The 20,403-nt window shown below is 43.0% G+C and overlaps 2 protein-coding genes across 2 annotated transcripts; one reads left to right on the top strand and one right to left on the bottom strand.

Annotated features, from left to right (window-relative positions):
* Positions 1–3,366: 3,366 nt before the first annotated feature.
* Positions 3,367–8,886, bottom strand: RPL37A (ribosomal protein L37a). The gene is made up of 4 exons (XM_073653187.1): positions 8,750–8,886; positions 7,981–8,109; positions 7,791–7,873; positions 3,367–3,511 (listed from the first exon to the last, which is right to left on the bottom strand). The coding sequence occupies exons 1-4, from the start codon at positions 8,750–8,752 to the stop codon at positions 3,448–3,450; spliced, it is 279 nt and encodes a 92-aa protein (XP_073509288.1). The 5' UTR covers positions 8,753–8,886; the 3' UTR covers positions 3,367–3,447.
* On the top strand, positions 8,807–20,088 carry MFAP1 (microfibril associated protein 1). Its single transcript, XM_073653186.1, has 9 exons — positions 8,807–9,024; positions 12,529–12,748; positions 14,769–14,904; positions 15,413–15,600; positions 17,571–17,679; positions 17,751–17,911; positions 18,084–18,243; positions 18,336–18,425; positions 19,674–20,088. The coding sequence occupies exons 1-9, from the start codon at positions 8,946–8,948 to the stop codon at positions 19,854–19,856; spliced, it is 1,326 nt and encodes a 441-aa protein (XP_073509287.1). The 5' UTR covers positions 8,807–8,945; the 3' UTR covers positions 19,857–20,088.
* The last annotated feature ends 315 nt before the right edge of the window (positions 20,089–20,403 follow it).

Below are 20,403 nucleotides of genomic sequence, written 5' to 3'. Positions count from 1 at the left end.
GGCATCGGTTGTATAGAGCCGTGGCATGTTATTTTAAACAGATCATAGTGAATCCTGATAGATCACATATTTATAATGGTGTTGTGTTTTAGTCAGTGTTCCAGTATTTTTTTTTTTACAGTAAGTATTGCTGCAGAATGCACTATTTCTACTATCAAAACTGACCTGAAAACCCAAAGGACTGTAAGCGGCACCAACATGAAAAAAGCACAGCATATGCAGAAAAAATAAACCACGATTATTAGAAAAAGGAGTATGACTAAGGAGTAGTGATGAGCGAGTATGTTCTGTTAACACTTTCGCAGAGTATACTCGGGCGAGCACCGAGTATTTACAGCTGCTCGGTGATGTGGTTGAATCGCTCCCATGTGTATGATTTGCGACTGTTTGACAGCTTTAATACATGTGAGGAATGTCTGCTTCTTACACATTCCTCACATGTGTTAAAGCTGTCAAACAGTTGCAAATCATGTACACGGGAGCGATTCAAACATATCACCGGGCACGCTGTAAATACTCGGTGCTCGCCTGAGTATACTCGGCGAAAGGGTTAACAGAACATACTCGCTCATCACTACTAAGGAGACATCCTAGGAACTTGAGTGATAGGATATTATATGCATCTTCATGACAAATTCCTATGCAAGTCATTTGGTCTATATGCATTAAGATTGCTCTTCTGCACAATGGGCTTAACATTAACGTAGTCCTTTATGGGGTTTTTGTGTTGCTCAGCAGCACATTTCTTTCATCCAAGAATACAGTGAAACTACTGCATTCCTACAAGGGCAGTTTGCCAGATCCAGGATTGTCTATAAATGTGAATACTCTCAGACCCCCCCTCCCGTGTTAATAGTGCGATAGACCTTTGCTTTTGAGGACAATTAAACCATCAGGGATCCTGATACCTATAGAAGATTGTGAACTGCTGGTCGAACGTAATCCCCGAGGAAGGACGTTACCTCCGAAACACGTAGGATAGCAGACTACTGTTTTTTGGCCACAGGGAGACCTGTACCAAGTGACGTCACAATTGCTGGAAGCGGCAGTCTTTTTTCGCCCAGTGTGTCTCAACTAGTGCAGCCGGCCAGAGCACCATAGACGCCAGAGCACCATGGACCTAGGTCTGAAAGGCTACTTCGCATTCACTGAATCATCTTCATGCTCCATTAGATCCAAAGAAAATTTCCTTCACTCGTCTATCCACGAGTAGGCGCAGGGGATTATACTTCTACAATGTACCCACTACACATAGGATACCTTTATATCTACAGCTTTAGGCATATGGAGAGAAAATACAAGTGAAATGCGCTAGTTCATTACAATTATGGTACCCTTCACGTGCAGGCAGTTAGTGCGACGTTTCATGCGGCTTATCGCTCTCCAACAGGGAAAGGGATAACGCTATTGCAATGTTTTATATACGGGTCTATAAAAGTTGCTGTCGGAACCACAGGTAATGAGCGTGTGCACGTCTTAATTTACCTGGACTGACCACCGACATGATATGACAACAGATCAGTAAACATTTACCCATCAGCGGTCATTTAAATGGCTGTTTACAAAGCGGGCCCATTTTTTTTCTGTAGTATGGACTTCACCTCATTGTTTTAATACATGCAGGTTTGCACTCCTTCCCATGGTGCCAACCCGACCCATTTAAGAATGCCATACCTTATGTCTGTGAGTGCATAACTAGAGCTTAGACCTTGGTACCATATTAAAGCTCAGACTCTTAACCTTTTAGTGCCAATTCGGCATGCAGCACACACTTAACCCTTTCTATAATTTGCATCTCTAGTGGCCAGAACAATTTTGTTCAGCTTGACATGCACACAATATCTAAATCACAAAATAAAAAGTTGATATTAGACCCCCATACCTAGATATCGTCTGAAAGCAGACACCTGGCATGTTGCCAAAATGCCCTCAGTACTTTAGAATTGCAGGCACCTTCATGCAATTTTGTGTCAAAGTAAAACTTTTTATAGATCGTGGCTAAAGTGTGGTTTTCACAAAAAGTAATGAGAAAAAAAAAACCCCACAACTTATTACCCAATTTATGTCAAATATGGCATTCTATATGTGAGCATTGCACGGTTCAGCAAGGAAGGAACACTATTTAGATTTTGAAGTGCAAATTTTGCTGGATCGGTCTTCGTTCACCATATTGCATTTGCAGAGCCCCTGAGGTACACGAGTATAGAAGAAACCCCCAGAAGTGACTCCATTTTGGAAACTACACCCCTCAAGACATCCATCTAGCGGTGTAGAAACATTTTTACACCACAGGCATTTCAAATTTCTTTACTATTGACTTGTGCTAAATCTGCATAATATAAAAAAAAAAGTTTCCCAAGTTTTCTTCATTTAACAAAAAAAAATATACAATGTAATTACGCAATTTTCCTGGAGTACAGCAATATCCTCTATGTGGTTGTACACTACTGTTTGGGCACACGGCGAGGTCAGAAGGGAAAGAGCATTTGGAGTGAAAATTTTGCTGGAATGTTTTCTGTTGCCATATTACATTTGCACCAATATATATATATATTACAGAGGAAGCCCCTCAGATGTGACCCCCGTCTCCCTCCTGTCCCTTCTGCTGCCTGCCCGCTCTCCTGCAACCCACTATCCTCTCCAACTGCAAACTGGCTGTAAAAATGTAAAAGCTCATCTTCGCTTGCACTATTTATTTAAGGAAATTGTTTTTTTTAAGGTACACTTAGAGGGTTTTTCTCATCTTTCTTCAGGAGCACACCACTCCCTTGCCACCCTGCTTACCAACAGCAATGTTCTGAAGATGGACAGTTTGGGTCACCGGCATGGTCTCGCAGCTGGTCCGAAACGAGAACTCTCTTATGTTCGTAGCTTTGCCTCTACAGTATGGGAGAGGTGTAGGGGCACAGAAGCTAGCCAAATCTAAAGAAAACAGCCTGCAAGAAACGCATGCTCCTTGCCTAGGTGGTTACCCAAGTTGGCCATTCAGACTGTATGGTGGCTGGTAACTTAAGGCAAAAAGCTGTAAACTTTAAAATTCCCTCCATTCTTGAGAATGGAGAGGAGTTTTCAGAAGAGGCAAATTGCAAAGTTGCTCGATGTTACAAGCACTGTTATTTTACCCATTAATGAAGACAACAATGCATTACATTGTGTCAGTTCAATAAACTCTCAACCCTCCATGGATCCCACCTATCCCCACTCCACTCCCACCTGCAAATCTTTAGTAGGATAGAGCCAAATAGCATCTTCACATCAACCCCCTTAAAGCGCCTGCACAATTTACATATCACTCAAGTACTTTGGTATATATAGTATGAGAGTTGGCTGTGAGCATTCATACAGAAAAATAAAAAGGTCGGTGTATTAGGCTTCCATTTTCCAAGACATTTCTTTATTAAAGAATAGTCCAGACAAATAGATGAATATTCCACAGTAAGGATTAATCTACTGATCTTTCAACTCCTTCAGTCTTCTGATGGCAGACTTTACTGTGACAGCGGAGGTGGTGCTACAAAAGAGAGACATGTCAATGATTAATATTTCATCTGTTCCAAGGAAGCAAAACAATCTCAAGCAAACAATTATAATTTATTTCTCAAGTAAACTAGTGAATCGAAATGGTCTAATAGTGCAGTGGAGAGCAGAGCTGATAATTCAGCAACAGCGCCCAGTAAGAGAAGCAGCTACCGTTTACCTGATACATAAAGAGAATAATTCCCTTCTTAAATTGGATATAGGTTACAAAATGTACATGAAATGGATATTCTCAACCAAATTACAATCGTTTTTTCCGAATTTCAAAAGAAAGAGGTATTTTATTGGTCCAATAGTTTTTTTTTCTTAAATGAGTTGTCCGCTACTTGGACAATCCCTTTTCAATCAGCATGTTTGCACCCAGTAAAATAACACTAAAGCTATGTTCACACATGTTGGGTTTTTCAGCGGCACAAATCTGCAGCAAAACCTAATTTCTGGCAGGAAATCAACCACATCAAAAAAGCAGGTTTTGCTCCGTTTTTTTTCACTGTCCTTCCGTCTCTATTTATGCATGTACATAAAGTTCTGTGAAAAAAAAAAAGAATCCTATTCTATTTTGCCATCAAAAACGATGAAAAAACGCTGATGCAAATTTTGGTGCGTTTTTTTTCCACCACCCATTACTTCCTATGGGTAAAAAAATGCTGAAAAAAAAAACACTTTTCCAAAAACCCAACCTAGGCACAAAATACGCAACGAAAAAAAACATTGTGTGAACAGAGAATTATGGTGTGTCAGACTTTGCTGGTACTGCAAAACGCAGCTGAAAATTTGCAGCAAAAAACGGTGAAAAACCCAATATGTGTAAACAAAGCTGGACCGGCGCCGACATGCATATAAGGCTGTGTCTGCACTGGCTCTCATCACATTGTCACTGGACTCCTGCTCCCAATCAGCGCTGGCGTCTCTCTCCCCACCTTCGGATGAATCAGAACAGACATCAAGAGGAAGAGAGAGCTGCGGCTGACCGCTCCCTTATCTTAATGTCCGATACGTCTGAAGGTGGGGAGAGTGATACCAGTGCTGATTGGGAGCAGGAGTCCAGTCATGCTGGCATTGGAGGCGAGTATAAGGCTTGATATGTTATGGGTGCAAACATGCGGATTGAGACGGGGATGTTGGAGTAGTGGACAACCCCTTTAAGAGATAAGCTGCAGTACCAGGTAGAGATGCTTAGGATTATCTACTGTGCCTGTGTAAACCATGAAGGAGATGCAGCCCCTATCAGTGTGCTGCCCTTGTGGTCCATAGGTCTACCCACGTTCAATGCTATATTCCTGGAGATCTTCTTTAAGGCTATGTGCCCACGATGCAGAAATGCTCAGGATTTTTTGCTGTGCGTTTCTGCATCTCCCTGGCAGAAAAAAACGCATGCGGATTGTACATGCGATTTTCCTGCCAGGGACATGTGGATGTGAAGCGTTCTTCACTTGCATTTCTGCATGCGGGTTGTCAAGCGCTTTCAAAGCAATTTTAGCATCATTTGGAAAGTGCTTGACAACTTGGTCACACTATATAAATCCATACAAACGGCATGGGTTTATATAGTGTGACCGTAAAGAATAGTAAAAAATAAAAAAATAAATCTATACTTACCTTCTGATGGCCCCCGGAGTCTTGCTTCGCTCCGTTCTGGCTGCCGGCAGCTCGCGGTACACTGAAGGACCTGCCGTCACATGACTATGAAGTCAGCGCAGGTCCTTCAGTCCACCGCGATCTGCCGGCAAGCAAAGACAAGGAGACCGGGGGCCATCAGAAGGTAAATATAACATTTAATTTTTTATTTTATTCTATGGTACCCGGGTAAGGAGGAGAGTCTCCTCTCCTCCACACCCGGGTACCATCCGCACATTGAAATGCGTGGAATGCGCATGTACAGATGCAGTGATGCGTAATCCATGTGTTTCAATGCAAGTCAATGGCGGCGAAAACGCAGCGCTTCCGCAAAATAATTGGTAGTGCTGCGTTTTTTTCCGCAATGATAATCGGCAGCGGAAATTCCCGCAGTATGTGCACAGCACATGCGGATTATCATTGGGGACCATGGCAGGCCTTCTACCATGCAGTTTTTAAGCGTTTCTGCAGTGTTTTTGCCGCTGCGGAAACGCTTAAAAAACGCATCGTGGGCACACAGCCTAAATGAGACTGTTCAAGAAAAAAAAAAAGACTGACATAAGTGAGGAAAAGCCACATAACCTCAGCAGCACGAAAGGATGCCATTGGCAAATACACAAAGACTGATAGTGTTACTTACCAACTATATGCACTAATATTTTATGGCATTCCCTCATTCTGTGGGACCAAGAAAATGAAGGCCAATCTGTTTAACATCAGTGTTTTTACAGTGGAGTGAGAGGGGGATAAAGTGGGGAAACACCACACAAAACAAACCTTTAAGCATTTCAAAAACCAGTGGCAATTTATAGTAAATATCTGCATCACAGCAGCTTTTAGGTTTTGTTTTTTTTTTCCATTAAAAAAAAAAAAATCGGCAGCTGAAACCGATTTATGCAAAGAATTGGCCAACAGATCTGTGTACTAAATAGAGCTACTATTTTAGTGGAATCAAACTGCAGCTCATCTGTACTGAATCCCTGCCAGTAATAAACATACCATGGATTTTAAAATACACATCTCATTCACTTTATCCAATGGATTGTTTTAGAGCAGGTTAACAAAGTATGAAATACTCCATTCACTTGCAATGCTGGAGGAACTTTCAGCAGGACAAAGCAGCAACATCTGAGCCCCAATCATGAATATGGCCCAGTATTATCCCATTAAGGCTGAGTGCCCACGATGCGGATTGAATGCATTTCCGTGGCGGTATTTGCGCTGCGGAAAAGCATTAAAAATCGCTTGTTAAGAGGTCTGGGATGTATCCCAATGATAATCCGCACGTGCTGTGCACATGCTGCAGAAATTTCCGCTGTGGATTATCATTGCGGAAAAATCCACGATTGATTTGCATTGAACGTGCGGATGTTATGCGGTTCAATGCACGGATTGTACCCGGATCTGGAGAAGAGGAGACTCATCCGACCCAGGTACCATCGTACCTGCAAGTAAGTAAAAAATTAAAAAAAAAATATTCATACTCACCTCTCCGGCAGCCCCCGGTCTCCTCCCAGCCGCGTCCTCTCTCCTCTGTGTCCCACGGTGTACTGGCAGGAGCTGCGGTGACATCATTTAGTCAGCTGATGGTTACACGACCATCACCTGACCGCTGCCAGTACACCGCGGGACACAGAGGAGAGAGGATGCGGCTGGGAGGAGACCGGGGGCCTCCGGAGAGGTGAGTATAAGGGTTTGTATTTCTTTTTACTTATTCTTTTTTTTACTTTAGATGCAGCATTTGATACACGGCGACTGATTGTCCTATACTGCTTCTATGTCGCAGCATGATGTGTTCGGATGAGATTGTGGCCCACAAGTTGCCACAACTGGGGAGCACCCATTCAAGAGGGTGAGAAAATCTCTTTAAAGTGCCTCTACGTGGTCATATAGCAGCCATAATTATGTATGCAGTTAATACTCTGTTGACATAAGGCTGCTCTAAATTGTGTAAAAACCTACAAAATACCCTGGCACAAAAAATAAAGATTCTTATTTATATCCTAATCGCCTATGGCCTCATTCCGACGTCCATGGATCACGTATGTGTGATAATCATGAAGAGCACACAAATGCAATCCATGTGCTGTCCGTGGGTTAAAACACCACTAGTGGGTTTCTTTTATTTCAGCACTGGAGTGATGGCACTAATCTAAGTTCCCAGCCGCCGTCTTCATCTGTTATTGGCACCGCACCGGTCACCTTCTGCAATTTGTGACCTGCCGGATTGCTTCAGTGTCTGCTATGTGACCTGGAGGTCATTTCTCAATGTAAGTCTATGGGAGCCAGAACGAGGGTCTCAGACTTACACTGAGAGCTTGTAACCGTTACCCCTGACTTCCGATCAGTCAGAAGTTGTGGTCACAAGATAGCAGAATGGGGCCAGGAGGAGCTGAGGACGATGGCTGAGAAGTATAATAGTTGGGTCAGGAAACTTACAAGTTAGTGGCACCACTCCAGCTCTGAAATAAAAAAATCCGCTGGAGTGGTGCCCAGCATTGTAATGCATAGGAGCAGCTTCAATGATGACACACTGATTGTAATAACTGACACAATGAGGATTTTTTTGCGCATGAGAATAATCCCTTTGAACGAGGCCTAATATTTCTCCTCTAGAAGCAGATTTGTGCACTTACTTGTAGGCCCAGGCTCCTCCTGCTACGAGCTTCATGCAAGATCCGCAGTGCCAGATTCCAACAGCCCTCCTCTTCATCTTTGTCTAAGGAAAGAAAAACTGTTTCACGTCCACATACAGGAATACAGCACAGTCTGCGATGTACCTGATGCAAAGATTAATAGAGATTAATCACATAGGAACACATTTACCTTGCCGCAGAAGGAGCAGGTGTACTTGGCATGTTGGCTAATTTCAATCTTCTTGACCATCTTCCTTAGGGAGGCACCATAACGGGTCCCATATTTACCCACAATGCCGACCTTCTTGGTGCGTTTGGCCTGAAAAAAAAACGTTACGGTTATGTAACATTCGGAGATATGGACGCAGTCAGTGAATCTAGTAACATTACTGCAAGACAGGAGGCGGACAACACAAGCAGAGTGCGAAAGTCTACAGTCCCCCAGGACGACATATACCCACTATATCCTGGGGTCAGCCATAGTCAGCATAACCTGATCAGAATACAGTGTCACAGAGTATACGCTATATACTGCTTCTACTGTATTACAGCCATCATTTAAAGCGACAGTAACATTACTGGGACAAGTCAGCTGTGCTGTGACCACCACCAAGGCAGCGGCCGAACGACTACTAGTCACCAGACTAGCTCATTCCTATACAGAGACACTGCAGCCAGCAGAACACTGGAGGACTAGGAATGTATGGGAAGCGGACTACCACAGAAAACACTCCCTACAAAGAGCCAAATACAAGGCAATGGCGACATCCCGGGCCCGCTCCATCCCAGCAGCTGGCTCCACACATAAAACCGTGTTCAAGAGCACTAATATCAGCCGTAACAGAAAGACCCCACAGCGCAGATCACTAAGGACACATCGGGGTCACTCGGGACCGTCTCCCGGAGAAGGATGAACACGGATAAACATCACGGAGCACGGAGACACAAAACCGACTCACCATCTTCTTCCAGGACCAGAGCGGAAAGGGAGGAGCTGAGTGCGCATGCTCGGTTTACAGCTCACGCACTGGGACGTTACCATAGAGCGCCGGCTTTTCCGGAAGCAGCGTCGACTCTGTGGTTTTCTGGTCCTCCAAAGGTCCGGGAGCCCGTAGTGTCCAGTGTGTGTGTCGGTTTTCGACGATTAACGGAAAGATGTCGTCCTCCAGCGCCCTCAACAAGCAGCCCCCGATCCAGTCCACGGCCGGAGCCGTGCCCGTCCGCAATGAGAAAGGTAAAGTGCCTGTAACCAGGCCGCAGTAATGGCTGTAGTAGCAGGCCGCGAGCCCCAGCACGACTGTATCCAGCTGTGCCATAATAACAGCAGCATACATTATCGTCGCTGTCCCCATCGGGGCTCACAATCTACATTCCCTATCAGTATGTCTTTGGAGTGTGGGAGGAAACCGGAGAACCCGGAGGAAACCCACGGGGAGAACATACAAACTCCTTGCAGATGTTGTCCTTGGTGGGATTTGAACTCGAGACCCCCAATGCTGCAAAGTAACAGTGCTAACCACTGAGCCACCGTGACCTGCCTGTCTCTTGGGTGGGTGCAGTGTGACCCCATTCTCCCTTACGATGTAGCAGGGGTACTGAGCCATCTTTGCCCACATGAGCTGTGCAGCCGCAGACTAATATTTTGTGCCAAGAACGTGATCTGATGATTAGGATTTGTTTGGGAAACCTGTCTGTGTTGCACAGTCCCATTCATGCCAGTCAGAATCTTATACATAAGTGGCAGATGTCTCTATAACTACACGCTCAGTTACTTTCACAGGATGAGGGTTTTCTGCAGCATTTATGCACATATTAGCTAAATTGTTACTTTTTTCAGCTGCTGTTTTTGTCTCTATTTGAATTGTCTAGTTTTTAAATAAAGCTGTTTTTTTTTCATAGTTCAATGTATCTGACTTTGACAAAACTTTACCGATATAGTCATGTGTGTATTACATATACAGCAGAAACACACTGAAAACACATGCGCTTTTTACTTGTGCATTTTCTGCATCTGATGCAATCCAATGGGGAAATCTGCACATGAAACTAAGTATACCCATAAGGGCGCAGTCAGACAGCTGCACAACACAGACAACGATCGCATCGCAATGCTCGGAATGGCTGGCGGCTCTCCTGACCCGAGCGTGACAGCATGTATTTCTATGTAGCCTTTATGCTCTCGTCAGGAGAGCCGCCAGCCATTCTGAGCATTTGGAGGCGACCATCATTTGGGTTATACGGCCAACTGCAAATTTCAAGTCTTGCCACCAATTCTCAATGGGATTTAGGTCTGGACTTTGACTGGGCCATTCACCCATATGAACATGGTTTGATCTTCCATTGCAGCTCTGGCAGTATGTTTAGGGTTGTTGTCCTGCTGGAAGTTTAACCTTTACCCCTGCCTCAAGTCTTTTTCAGCCTCTAACAGATTTTCCTCCAGTATTGCCCTGTATTTGGCTCCATCCATCTTCCCATCAATTCTGACCAGCTTCCCTGTCCCTGCTGAAGAAAAGCACCTTCACACCATGATGCTGCCACCACGTTTGACAGTGGGGATGGTGTTTTCAGGGTGATGTGCAGTATTAGTTTTCAGCCACACACAGTGTTTTCCATTAGTCCAAAAAGTTTGATTTTGGTCGCATCAGACCAATTACCTTCTTCCACATGTTAGCTGTGTTCCTACGTATTTTTTTGCAAACAGAACTTTTTCTGCCTTGCTTTTAAAAATTATTTTCTTCTTGCCACTCTTCCATAAAGGCCAGGTTTGTGGAGTATATGATCAAGGCCTCATTCAATATTTGGCAGCATTTCCCATCAGTATTTATAAGACAAAACCAGGAATACAGAAGTTGTGACTTGTTTCTATTATATTTTTCCTCTGATTGTTCCACTCCTGGTTTTGGCTTACAAATGATGATGTAAAATACTGTCCAAATACTGAGCGTACCCTAAGGGTATGTGCACACGATGCAGAAATGCTCAGGATTTTTTCCTGAGCGTTTCTGCATCTCTCTGGCAGGAAAAAACGCATGCGGATTGTACATGCGGTTTCCTGCCAGGGACATGCGGAAATGAAGCGGTCTTCACTTTCATTTCCGCATGCGGGTTGACAAGCGCTTCCCAAGCGATTTTAGCATCACTTGGAAAGTGCTTGTCAACTTTACACTATATAAATCCATGCAGCCGGCATGGATTTATATAGTGTGTGAATGTCAAAAAATAAAAAATAAATATATACTTTACCCTCTGATGGCCCCCGGTGTCCTGCTTCGCTCGGTCCCGGCTGCCGGCAGTGAAGACTTTAGGACCTTCCGACGTCAGCATCACGTGACCCGTCACATGACTCTGACGTCAGCGAAGGTCCTTCTTCATTCAACCCCGAAGTGCCGGGAACCAAGCAGGAGCGCTGCGCGGGCCGTCAGAAGGTGAGAATATATATATTTTTTATTTTATTCTTTTTTTTTTTAATGGTACCTGGATCTGGATGAGAGTCCTCTCATCCACACCCGGGTACCATCCGCACATTAGACCGCATGAAAAGCGCATCAACATATACAGTGATGCGGATTCCATGCGGTCTAATGCAAGTCAATGGCGGCAGAAGAGCAGCGTTTCCGCAAAATTAATTGACATGCTGCGGAAATCCGCATCATGGGCACAGCACATGCGGATTTCAATTGGGGAACATTGCTGCCCTTCTACCATGCGTTTTTAATGCGTTTCCGCAACTGCAAAAACGCCGCGGAAACGCATGAAAAACGCATCGTGTGAACTCAGCCTCATTGTTGTCCTGTGGACAGATTCTCCCATCTGAGCTTTGGCTCTCTGCAGCTCCTCTAGAGTGACCTTGGGCATCTTTTCTTGGCTGCTTCTCTAATTGGTGCTCTCCTTGCTTAGGATGTCAGTTTAGGTGGAAGGCCATGTCTTGGGGTAGGTTTGCAGTTGTGCCATACTTCCTCCATTTTTTTGATGATGGATTGAATGCTCCGTGAGATGTTCAGAGCTTGGGCTATTTTTTTATAACCTAATCCTGCTTTACTTTTCTCGACAACTTTATGCCTGACCTGTCTGGTTTGTTCCTTGGTTTTCATGATACTGATCCCTAATATTCTCAAACAATCCTCTGAGGCCTTCACAGAACATCTGTAGTTATACTGTGAATAAATTACACACAGGTGGACACAGTTTACTAATTATGTGATTGGAGGCAATTGGTCACTTAGGATTTTATTTATGGGTATCTGACTACAAGGGGGTTGAATACAAATACACATCACAATTTTTCAGATTTATATTTTCAAAATAATTGGAAAACCATGTATCATTTCCTTTACACTTCACAATTACTTGCTACTTCATGTTGGTATATCACACAAAATCCCAGTAAAATACATTTAAGTTTGTGGGTGTAACGTGAAAAAAATTTGGAAAAGCTCGTAGGGTATGAATACTTTTTCTAGACACTGTATTAGGATCTATGAACATACAGACATATGCAGCTCAAAAACATAAGACCTTGGACATTATCTATATGGAGATTGTATGGGCGCCCTTTGTTGCTGTGCATTATTCGTAACCATGCCCTGATTTATTACCTGACAGTAATATGTGCCCCTGATCTGCGACAAGGGACTATTGGAACGTTCACTGTATAGTACTATGGTTTGTGGCCGTTGAATATGATGGCATCTACTTAGCAATACCTGACTGTGACCTGGTTGAATTTGATTTAATTCAGGTGAAATATCGATGGAAAAGGTGAAGGTGAAGCGCTATGTCTCCGGTAAGAGACCAGACTATGCGCCAATGGAATCCTCTGATGAGGAGGATGAGGAGTTCCAGTTCATTAAGAAAGGAAAGGAGCAGGAGGTAGAAGTGGAGGAACCGCCTGAAGAAAGCACCAGTGATCCCCGTCTACGAAGATTGCAGAATCGTGTGAATGAGGATGTGGAGGAGAAGTAAGCTCTCATCTTTATATGACTTCATATGCCTTTATTTTACGTGAATTATGTAATTACTAGATGGTGGCCCGATTCTAACGCATCAGGTATTCTAGCATATGTCTCCCGACCCTCCTTTATAATGCCCCATGCAGGATGTCACATCCCCCGTATATAATACCCCATGCAGGATGTCACATCCCCCGTATATAATACCCCATGCAGGATGTCACATCCCCCGTATATAATGCCCCATGCAGGATGTCACATCCCCCCTATATAATGCCCCATGCAGGATGTCACATCCCCCCTATATAATGCCCCATGCAGGATGTCACCTCTCCCCCATATAATGCCCCATGTAGGATGTCACCTCTCCCTCCATATAATGGCCCATGCAGGATGTCACCTCTCCCCCCCCCCCATATAATGCCCCATGCAGGCTGTCACATCCCTCCTATATAATACCCCATGCAGGATGTCCCATCCCCCCATAGTGCCCCATGCAGGTCCCCTATGGCCCCATACAAAAAAAAAAAAAAATCCAATACTCACCTCACTGCTTCTCTGGACTCCAGCGTAGCCAGCATCTTCACGCTGTGCGCTGTGACCGGTCAGGAGAGAGCGCGGTGTAAAGACGTCACCGCGTCCTCTGACCTGAAACATCACAGAGCTGCAGCGGAAGAGACAGGAGCTGCTGCGGAGGCACGGGGAGGGGTAAGTATGACGCCGGGGTCCTGATCGAGCGGGGGGAGGGACGGGAGGAGAGGGGAGGGGAAAGGAGGGGAGGGGCGTCACACTTGTCCTCGGGAGATAAGCGGCCGTAGCCGCTGATCTTCCGACGATAGCTGCATGTAGGTCAGCGGCGCCTGCGGTCGGGGGACTTATGCTGCGAGCAGCCGGCTGCATCTCCCGGCTTCATCGCCGCTGACCTCCGTGCCGCACATGAGCCGCTAATGGCCGCCATGTTTTTCTGAAATGCCGCGTCGCTGATTGGCCGCGGCTGGTCCAATCAGCGACCCGGGATTTCCAGGACAGACAGACAGACGGGATAAGACAATTATATAGATAAAAGTTACTGGCCTTCATCAGCCATATATGTAGTGATGTGCTCATGAACCTGCCTATTAGTCAGTGTCGTCTCTTACATGAGGCTACTTATGACCTCCCTTCGCTGTTCTGCTTTCATGTCACATACATTCCCCCTGTACTAATTGTAGAAAAATCCAACATTTCTCTGAGGCTTTCAGATGTGGTAAAATGATTAAAGGGGTTGTCCACTACAGCATGACATCTTAATGGCCCAGGGTGCTGCATAAATTAGAAAAATCTGTATGTACCTCCCAGATCGGCGCCTCTCTTGCTAATCCATAATTAGTACTAATAAGGTACTTGGCACACGTGAGCGAAATATTAATGAAAGAATTTATTGCAATTCGACCCATGAAAAAAAATAAAATAAAAAAATTCCACAACGCTCCAGTTTACCGACCACTCTGCATAAAGATACCGTGATACAGGCCCTGTACGGCCGAAACGTTAGCAATTTCAGTTTTTCACGGGTCAGATTGAAATAAATTCTTTCATTAAGATTGATGCTCTTGTGTGCCAAACTAGCTTTTTAATATTGATGATATTGACACTCTTCCGAGCACCAACCTATAATAGCAGTGAGATCGAGCATATTCATACTCTAACATAATCAGTGTCATGTCACTGCTGCCGCCGATCTGCACTTTCTGATCACATTCCTGTACGACAGGAGAAAACTCTGTTCTTTCACTTGGATAGAAATAAAAAAATTGCAGCTGATCAGTAGCCGCTGATTGGGTGCAGCGGTCACATGTCATTCATTGTTTATATCGGGGGACACAGGACTGAAAGCAGAAAAGGGGCAGCAGGTAAAAAGTAAGCATGGTTTTTTTTTTTTATTTATGCAACACCTGGGCCGTTAATAAGCAGTTGTCAGGTCATAGTCTCTCCACTGAAGTTGTATTTGTTTGATAAATCACTGACATTTGGAATTACTTTTGAACAGATTGGCCAGACACCGAAAAATTGCGGAGCCTGAGGTAGTGGGTGAAAGCGAGTCCGAGTCTGAACCAGGCGGTGAAGACTGGCACATGGAACGGGAAGACACCAGTGAGGAGGAGGAGGAAGAGGTGGATGATGAGGTGAGTTACAACATTTTTCCAGTATTCGGTTACATTCACATGGGGCATTTATGCAGCAGCTTCTAAGTCCCCTTCAGATTACAGTCACAGCAATGTGAGTAATGAGATTTGTCAAAATCTATCTCACTGCAGACAAATTCTGAAGCGTAAATTGATGCGGATGTGAAGTCTGTAGGATGATCACTTATGCGGCCGGTGTTGCTACAGATTTTTCCCTTTGCAGTGTGTTTGGCATATGGAAACAAACCGTTATGAAGCACATAATTTACATATTGAATAAGACTATAGTCAGTACCTGTGACTATGGAATATGCATATTAATGTGCTGGGGAAGTGATTGTATGGTTCCATCACTTAACCATGTATACAAGCACCGTTTGGGTTTTCCTCCTTTAGGCGCCCAGCAATCGGTTAATGCAACAATCAGCACCTAGATGACAGTCTGACACAGATGACTTGTCTCTTGTGACCCCTTCCTGCTCCATTCAAGCTTGTCTATCTTTTTTAGGAAATTGAGCGTCGCCGTTCAATGATGCGCCAAAGAGCTGCAGAGAGGAAAAATGATGAAATGGAAGTGATGGAGGTCGAAGATGAATGGAAATCAGGAGAAGAGTCAGAGTCTGAGTCAGAATATGAGGAATACACAGACAGTGAGGATGAAACGGAACCAAGACTGAAGCCGGTTTTTATTAGAAAGTGAGTAAAGGCAATGTAATATTTAGTCTTATTTTTTAATAGTTTTCTTGTTATTGGAGCTTAAAGTTACAGACCAAACTCCAGTGTTCCCCATGACAAGACTTCATGTCCTATGCACTGGGTTTGTTCAGCCCTGTAATAGGCGCTAAATGGATCCAATAACTTAAAAAATCTGGAGCAAAGAGATTATTTGTGTTAGTGGTTTATAGAAAACCTCTCAGGACGACTTTACTACTGAACTAGAGGTATGGCTACATAGGACCTAATACAACATTAAAAATTATACCTGTTTTGGAGCAATCTTATGTGGCAGTCATAAAAAATCAAGCTTTTAAGCCTTATGCAGACTAGCCTTGAAGAGCACTGGGGGCGTACTGATGTACAGGCCTGCCCCCCGTGTACTTACAGACTAATTTGCATGTGGCTTCAAAACCTAATTTCTTAGCACTGACAAATCAGGTCACTAAATAGGAATCATTTTTTAGTTGTACTAGGATCAAGTAAAAAACGTTGTCATTTAACACATTCGATGTCCAAAGAATTACATAAGCAGGAATGATGTAGACATCTTATGCTCCATGGATTCAGTAACTGCTGCTATTCAAGCCAGTTGGGGTATGGACGTCCCTATCTTGATCAAGGCCGGAGCACAGGCAGGAGGTGTTGCAGTGGGAGCTTTGGAGCCGATCTCCAGCACTTCTTGGGCCAGAAACTTCAACTTGCACTGATGCTGAAATCCCGGCAAGAATGTAAACTAGTAAAATGAATTCTATATATTTATCATGTGCAACAAAGGACCCTTTATATACCTTTTATGGTGGCAGCAGGGCAGTGGAGTCGGTATAAAATGGACTGACTCCTAAAATATATAATAAATTGGGTACAGTAGTATAATGCAGAATGTTCTGTAAATGTTTTCATAAGAATTTGGGAAAGTTATGAAATGTCTGTTCTGTTCCTGATGTAAGGATCTCAGCTTTTAGTTGAGATGAATCTGTGCTGCACTTTATGTACACGCTCAGTAGTGAGGCCGGGCTGTGGAGTCGGTGGTTTGACTTACTGACTCAACAGCCCTGGGCTCCAGAGAAAATGAAAATAAACTGAAGTGTAATTTCAACAAGACAAATTTGCAGATTTCCAGTTTACTATAAATGGGTTGTCCGGACTATGAAGAAAAGTCTGCATTCACCCACTGTCGCTGGTGGGATAGCTTTCACACTATTTTTGATCAAAAACAGTGTTACTAAGAACCCCATTTTATTTAAATGCACTTGCTTTTTATTTATTTACAGCAGGGTTTATTTTCATTTTGCTTCTTGTAGGTTTTTCTGATTCATGGCCATTGTGAAACATGCATGTATACTATCCTAAACCAAGCTCAAATTTTGTGTTTACTATAAATGGGTTGTCTGGACTCTAAAGCAAAGTCTACATTCACCCACTGTCACGATTCCCCTTCGGTGTGTGGGTGCGCAGTCACTCGATCTCATGTATGCTGGTTATATACCTGCCGACTGGACTCCTGCACTTCTCTCCATTCTATTCTATTTAGAGAAGCTAGGTGAGACTGGTCGACATATGACCGCAAGTATGCAAATCACATACATGCAGTCACATTGATCACCCACACATGCAACACGGGAATCTTGACAGTGTGCACATCACACACTGTCACAATTCAGCAGTAACCTACAGTGACTGCAAACTTTTTTTCTGAGACCACTTCAAACATGAGTATTGTACGGCATACGTTGACTGCTTAATTTACGGAGGACTTCAGTTTTCGATATTTTAAACTACTACTACTACTGTTACCAGGACTACCACCAAAAATACATTAGTGAAAAGTCACTCTTCTGTTCTGACTTTCTGAGGTCTAAAGAGCATTAGACAGAAAGTAAAATGTCCAGTGGCAAATATCATTAGAAAGGAAAAATGTACTTTGCCAATGAATCCTGTTTCTCTTGTAGGAAGGACAGAGTAACCGTTCAGGAAAGAGAAGCTGAAGCAATTAAGCAGAAAGAAGCAGAGGTAGAAGCCAAGCGGATGGCAGAGGAAAGACGTAAATATACATTAAAGGTAGGTATTTGTTATAGATGACTGTTCAGAGGTTACAGATCAAAGTGGTTTAATTCCCTCTTGTCTGGTAGATTGTAGAGGAGGAGGCTAAGAAAGAGATCGAGGAAAACAAGAGGTCTCTGGCTGCACTGGATGCTCTGAACACTGACGATGAGAACGATGAGGAAGAGTATGAGGCCTGGAAAGTACGAGAACTGAAACGCATCAAGCGTGACCGTGAAGAAAGAGAAGCGTACGTTTTTTCATTATTACTTGCATGTTTGTCCATGTTGCAGCATATTAATCCAGTCTTAGATTTTACATTTGTTTTTACTTTTTATTGAATATTCACAATACAGGTAGTGTTCGTGCCACAAATTGCCTCCATATGATCCTGGTTGTTTATTTTTATGTTCTTATTATAGAATGGAGAAGGAGAAGGCCGAGATTGAACGCATGCGCAACATGACGGAGGAGGAGCGCAGAGCAGAGCTTCGTGCCAATGGCAAGATAATAACCAACAAAGCACTAAAAGGGAAATACAAGTTTCTCCAGAAGTACTACCACAGAGGAGCTTTCTTCATGGTAGGAGATGATCCAGTGAAGAATGTGACATGCCTCTATTTCTCTTTGCCGTGTAGAAAACTATTTAATCATGTGTTTTTTTTATTCTTTAGGATGAAGATGAGGATGTGTACAAAAGAGATTTCAGTGCTCCTACATTGGAAGACCACTTCAACAAAACCATTCTGCCTAAAGTTATGCAGGTAACAACTTATTCTACTATGAACTTCCGGTTCAGTTCAACATTTAGTTATGCTTCCCTGAAAGTTCTTATAGTCTGAAAAATGACTTTTAAAACCATTGTACAGGTTACAGTAACTCGGAAATGATTATTTCTGTCATATTCTGTCACATTAGCTGAACTACCACAATGCAGCTAATGTGATGGAATATGAAAGAAACAGTCCTACACCATATTACTTAACAGTGCACGGTGTAAAGTTTATGGATTGCAGGGAAAGTTATTTAGCTCTGAAGTCTGCAGAATTATAAATTCAGCTGTGCCGTATAAAACAGACTGTAACCCAGGCTCAGCACTTGTACTGCAATGCATGTACACAGATACTCAACATCTCATGAAAGCTGTTAAAAAAGGAAGATGAACCTCTAATACCTATGCCATGGCAAGCTTTAGGCTTCATTCAGACTAACTTTTTTTTTTTCCCATTCGTGTGCACAACTGACCAACCTTAGATGTGTTAGTACACGTTTGCAATATGCTTTCCACAGTGCGTGTTTAATTGGCAGAAATCTTCTGCCTCCCACCTGTCGTCGCCACATACATTCTGAGACATTGGAACAGACACAAATTAAATAGTAAAATCCAAGTACATGCACAAAAGAGCCATGCTGATACATTGAGCATCAGGGCAGATCTCTCTTTATTTTCAGTATGACATCATCTTATATAGGTATTTAGTAGTCATACATGATAACAATATAATTGGCTCAGCTTATCTCTAAATATGTGCTGGCATTAGAATACATTAATCTAATTGTCTAAAGTTAATTCTGTCTACACCCATCAGAAGAGTCTAGGTGTAACTCTCACGTAGTTTAGTTTCTTCTACTTTCCTATGTTTTCTCTAAGTCTGTTAGACAAAGACATTCCTAAAACTCCTTATCTCACACACACATTCTGGCTCAAACTCTATCTTGGAAAGCAGGAGATAAATTTAGAATATCCACAATAGAGTCAAGTTCGATAAAATAAATATAAATCCTGCTCTCACACACACAAAGTGTGAACAAGCACTCTGAGCTGCATGAGCACACCGTCACATCTGCAAACCTGCAGATGTGACCGGTCTGACAATGACCGCATTCTCGTGAATGTCACCTCTGTATACCTAAGTAATCAAAGAGTCACATTTTGTGTTAATTGATATACTGGTTTCTCTTTGTAAATCAAAAAAACCCACCATAAACCATTTCTCATGTTTTCAATTCAGGTCAAAAATTTTGGTCGTTCAGGTCGCACGAAATACACTCACTTGGTTGATCAAGACACAACTTCATTTGATTCGGCTTGGGGACAAGAGAGCGCCCAGAATACAAAGTTCTTTAAGCAGAAAGCAGCTGGTGTAAGAGATGTGTTTGAGAGACCTTCTGTAAAGAAGAGGAAAGCTAATTAATGGATCGTCTTCAGAGTTTTTTTTTTTTTTCATTCTCCCATAGACATTCTAATGCTGTAAAAAACATAGCTTTTTTGTACAATATTGACATACCTATTGGCTATTTTGACTTTGTTCATTCTGTAAATATCTTCCCTGGATTATGTATAGATTTTTAAATCTGAATAAGCGTCTGATTTCTGAAGTCTTTGTTGTCGGACAGGAGAAATATATAAGTATTTCTTGGTCTAAACTGGCATCAGTTGTATTTTGTTAATCTGCATTTTGGATACCATTAAAGTGCAGAATAATCCAAGCTATCGGATGTATCGTCCAGATGTATAAGGGCCCCAAAGCACCAACATTGATGTTGAAGCGACCTTCCCTTTATCTCAATACATGTGTGGTAATTAGTAATCCTCTTTTCACACTGATAGTTTAGTAATATTAATATGTACTTTTTAATCCTTCTGACCTCACGATGTGAAAGAAATTATCTATAGGTAGACTTGTGCTTTTTCCCGGAGATGCAGTCGTCTGAGAGACACAGGACTTATAAAAAATTTTT

Source organism: Phyllobates terribilis, unplaced genomic scaffold, assembly GCF_046119375.1.
Source record: "Phyllobates terribilis strain yellow unplaced genomic scaffold, ASM4611937v1 Scaffold_11__3_contigs__length_659146591, whole genome shotgun sequence".
Taxonomy (NCBI): Eukaryota; Metazoa; Chordata; class Amphibia; order Anura; family Dendrobatidae; genus Phyllobates; species Phyllobates terribilis.
This window is presented reverse-complemented; position numbering and strand designations above follow the sequence as displayed.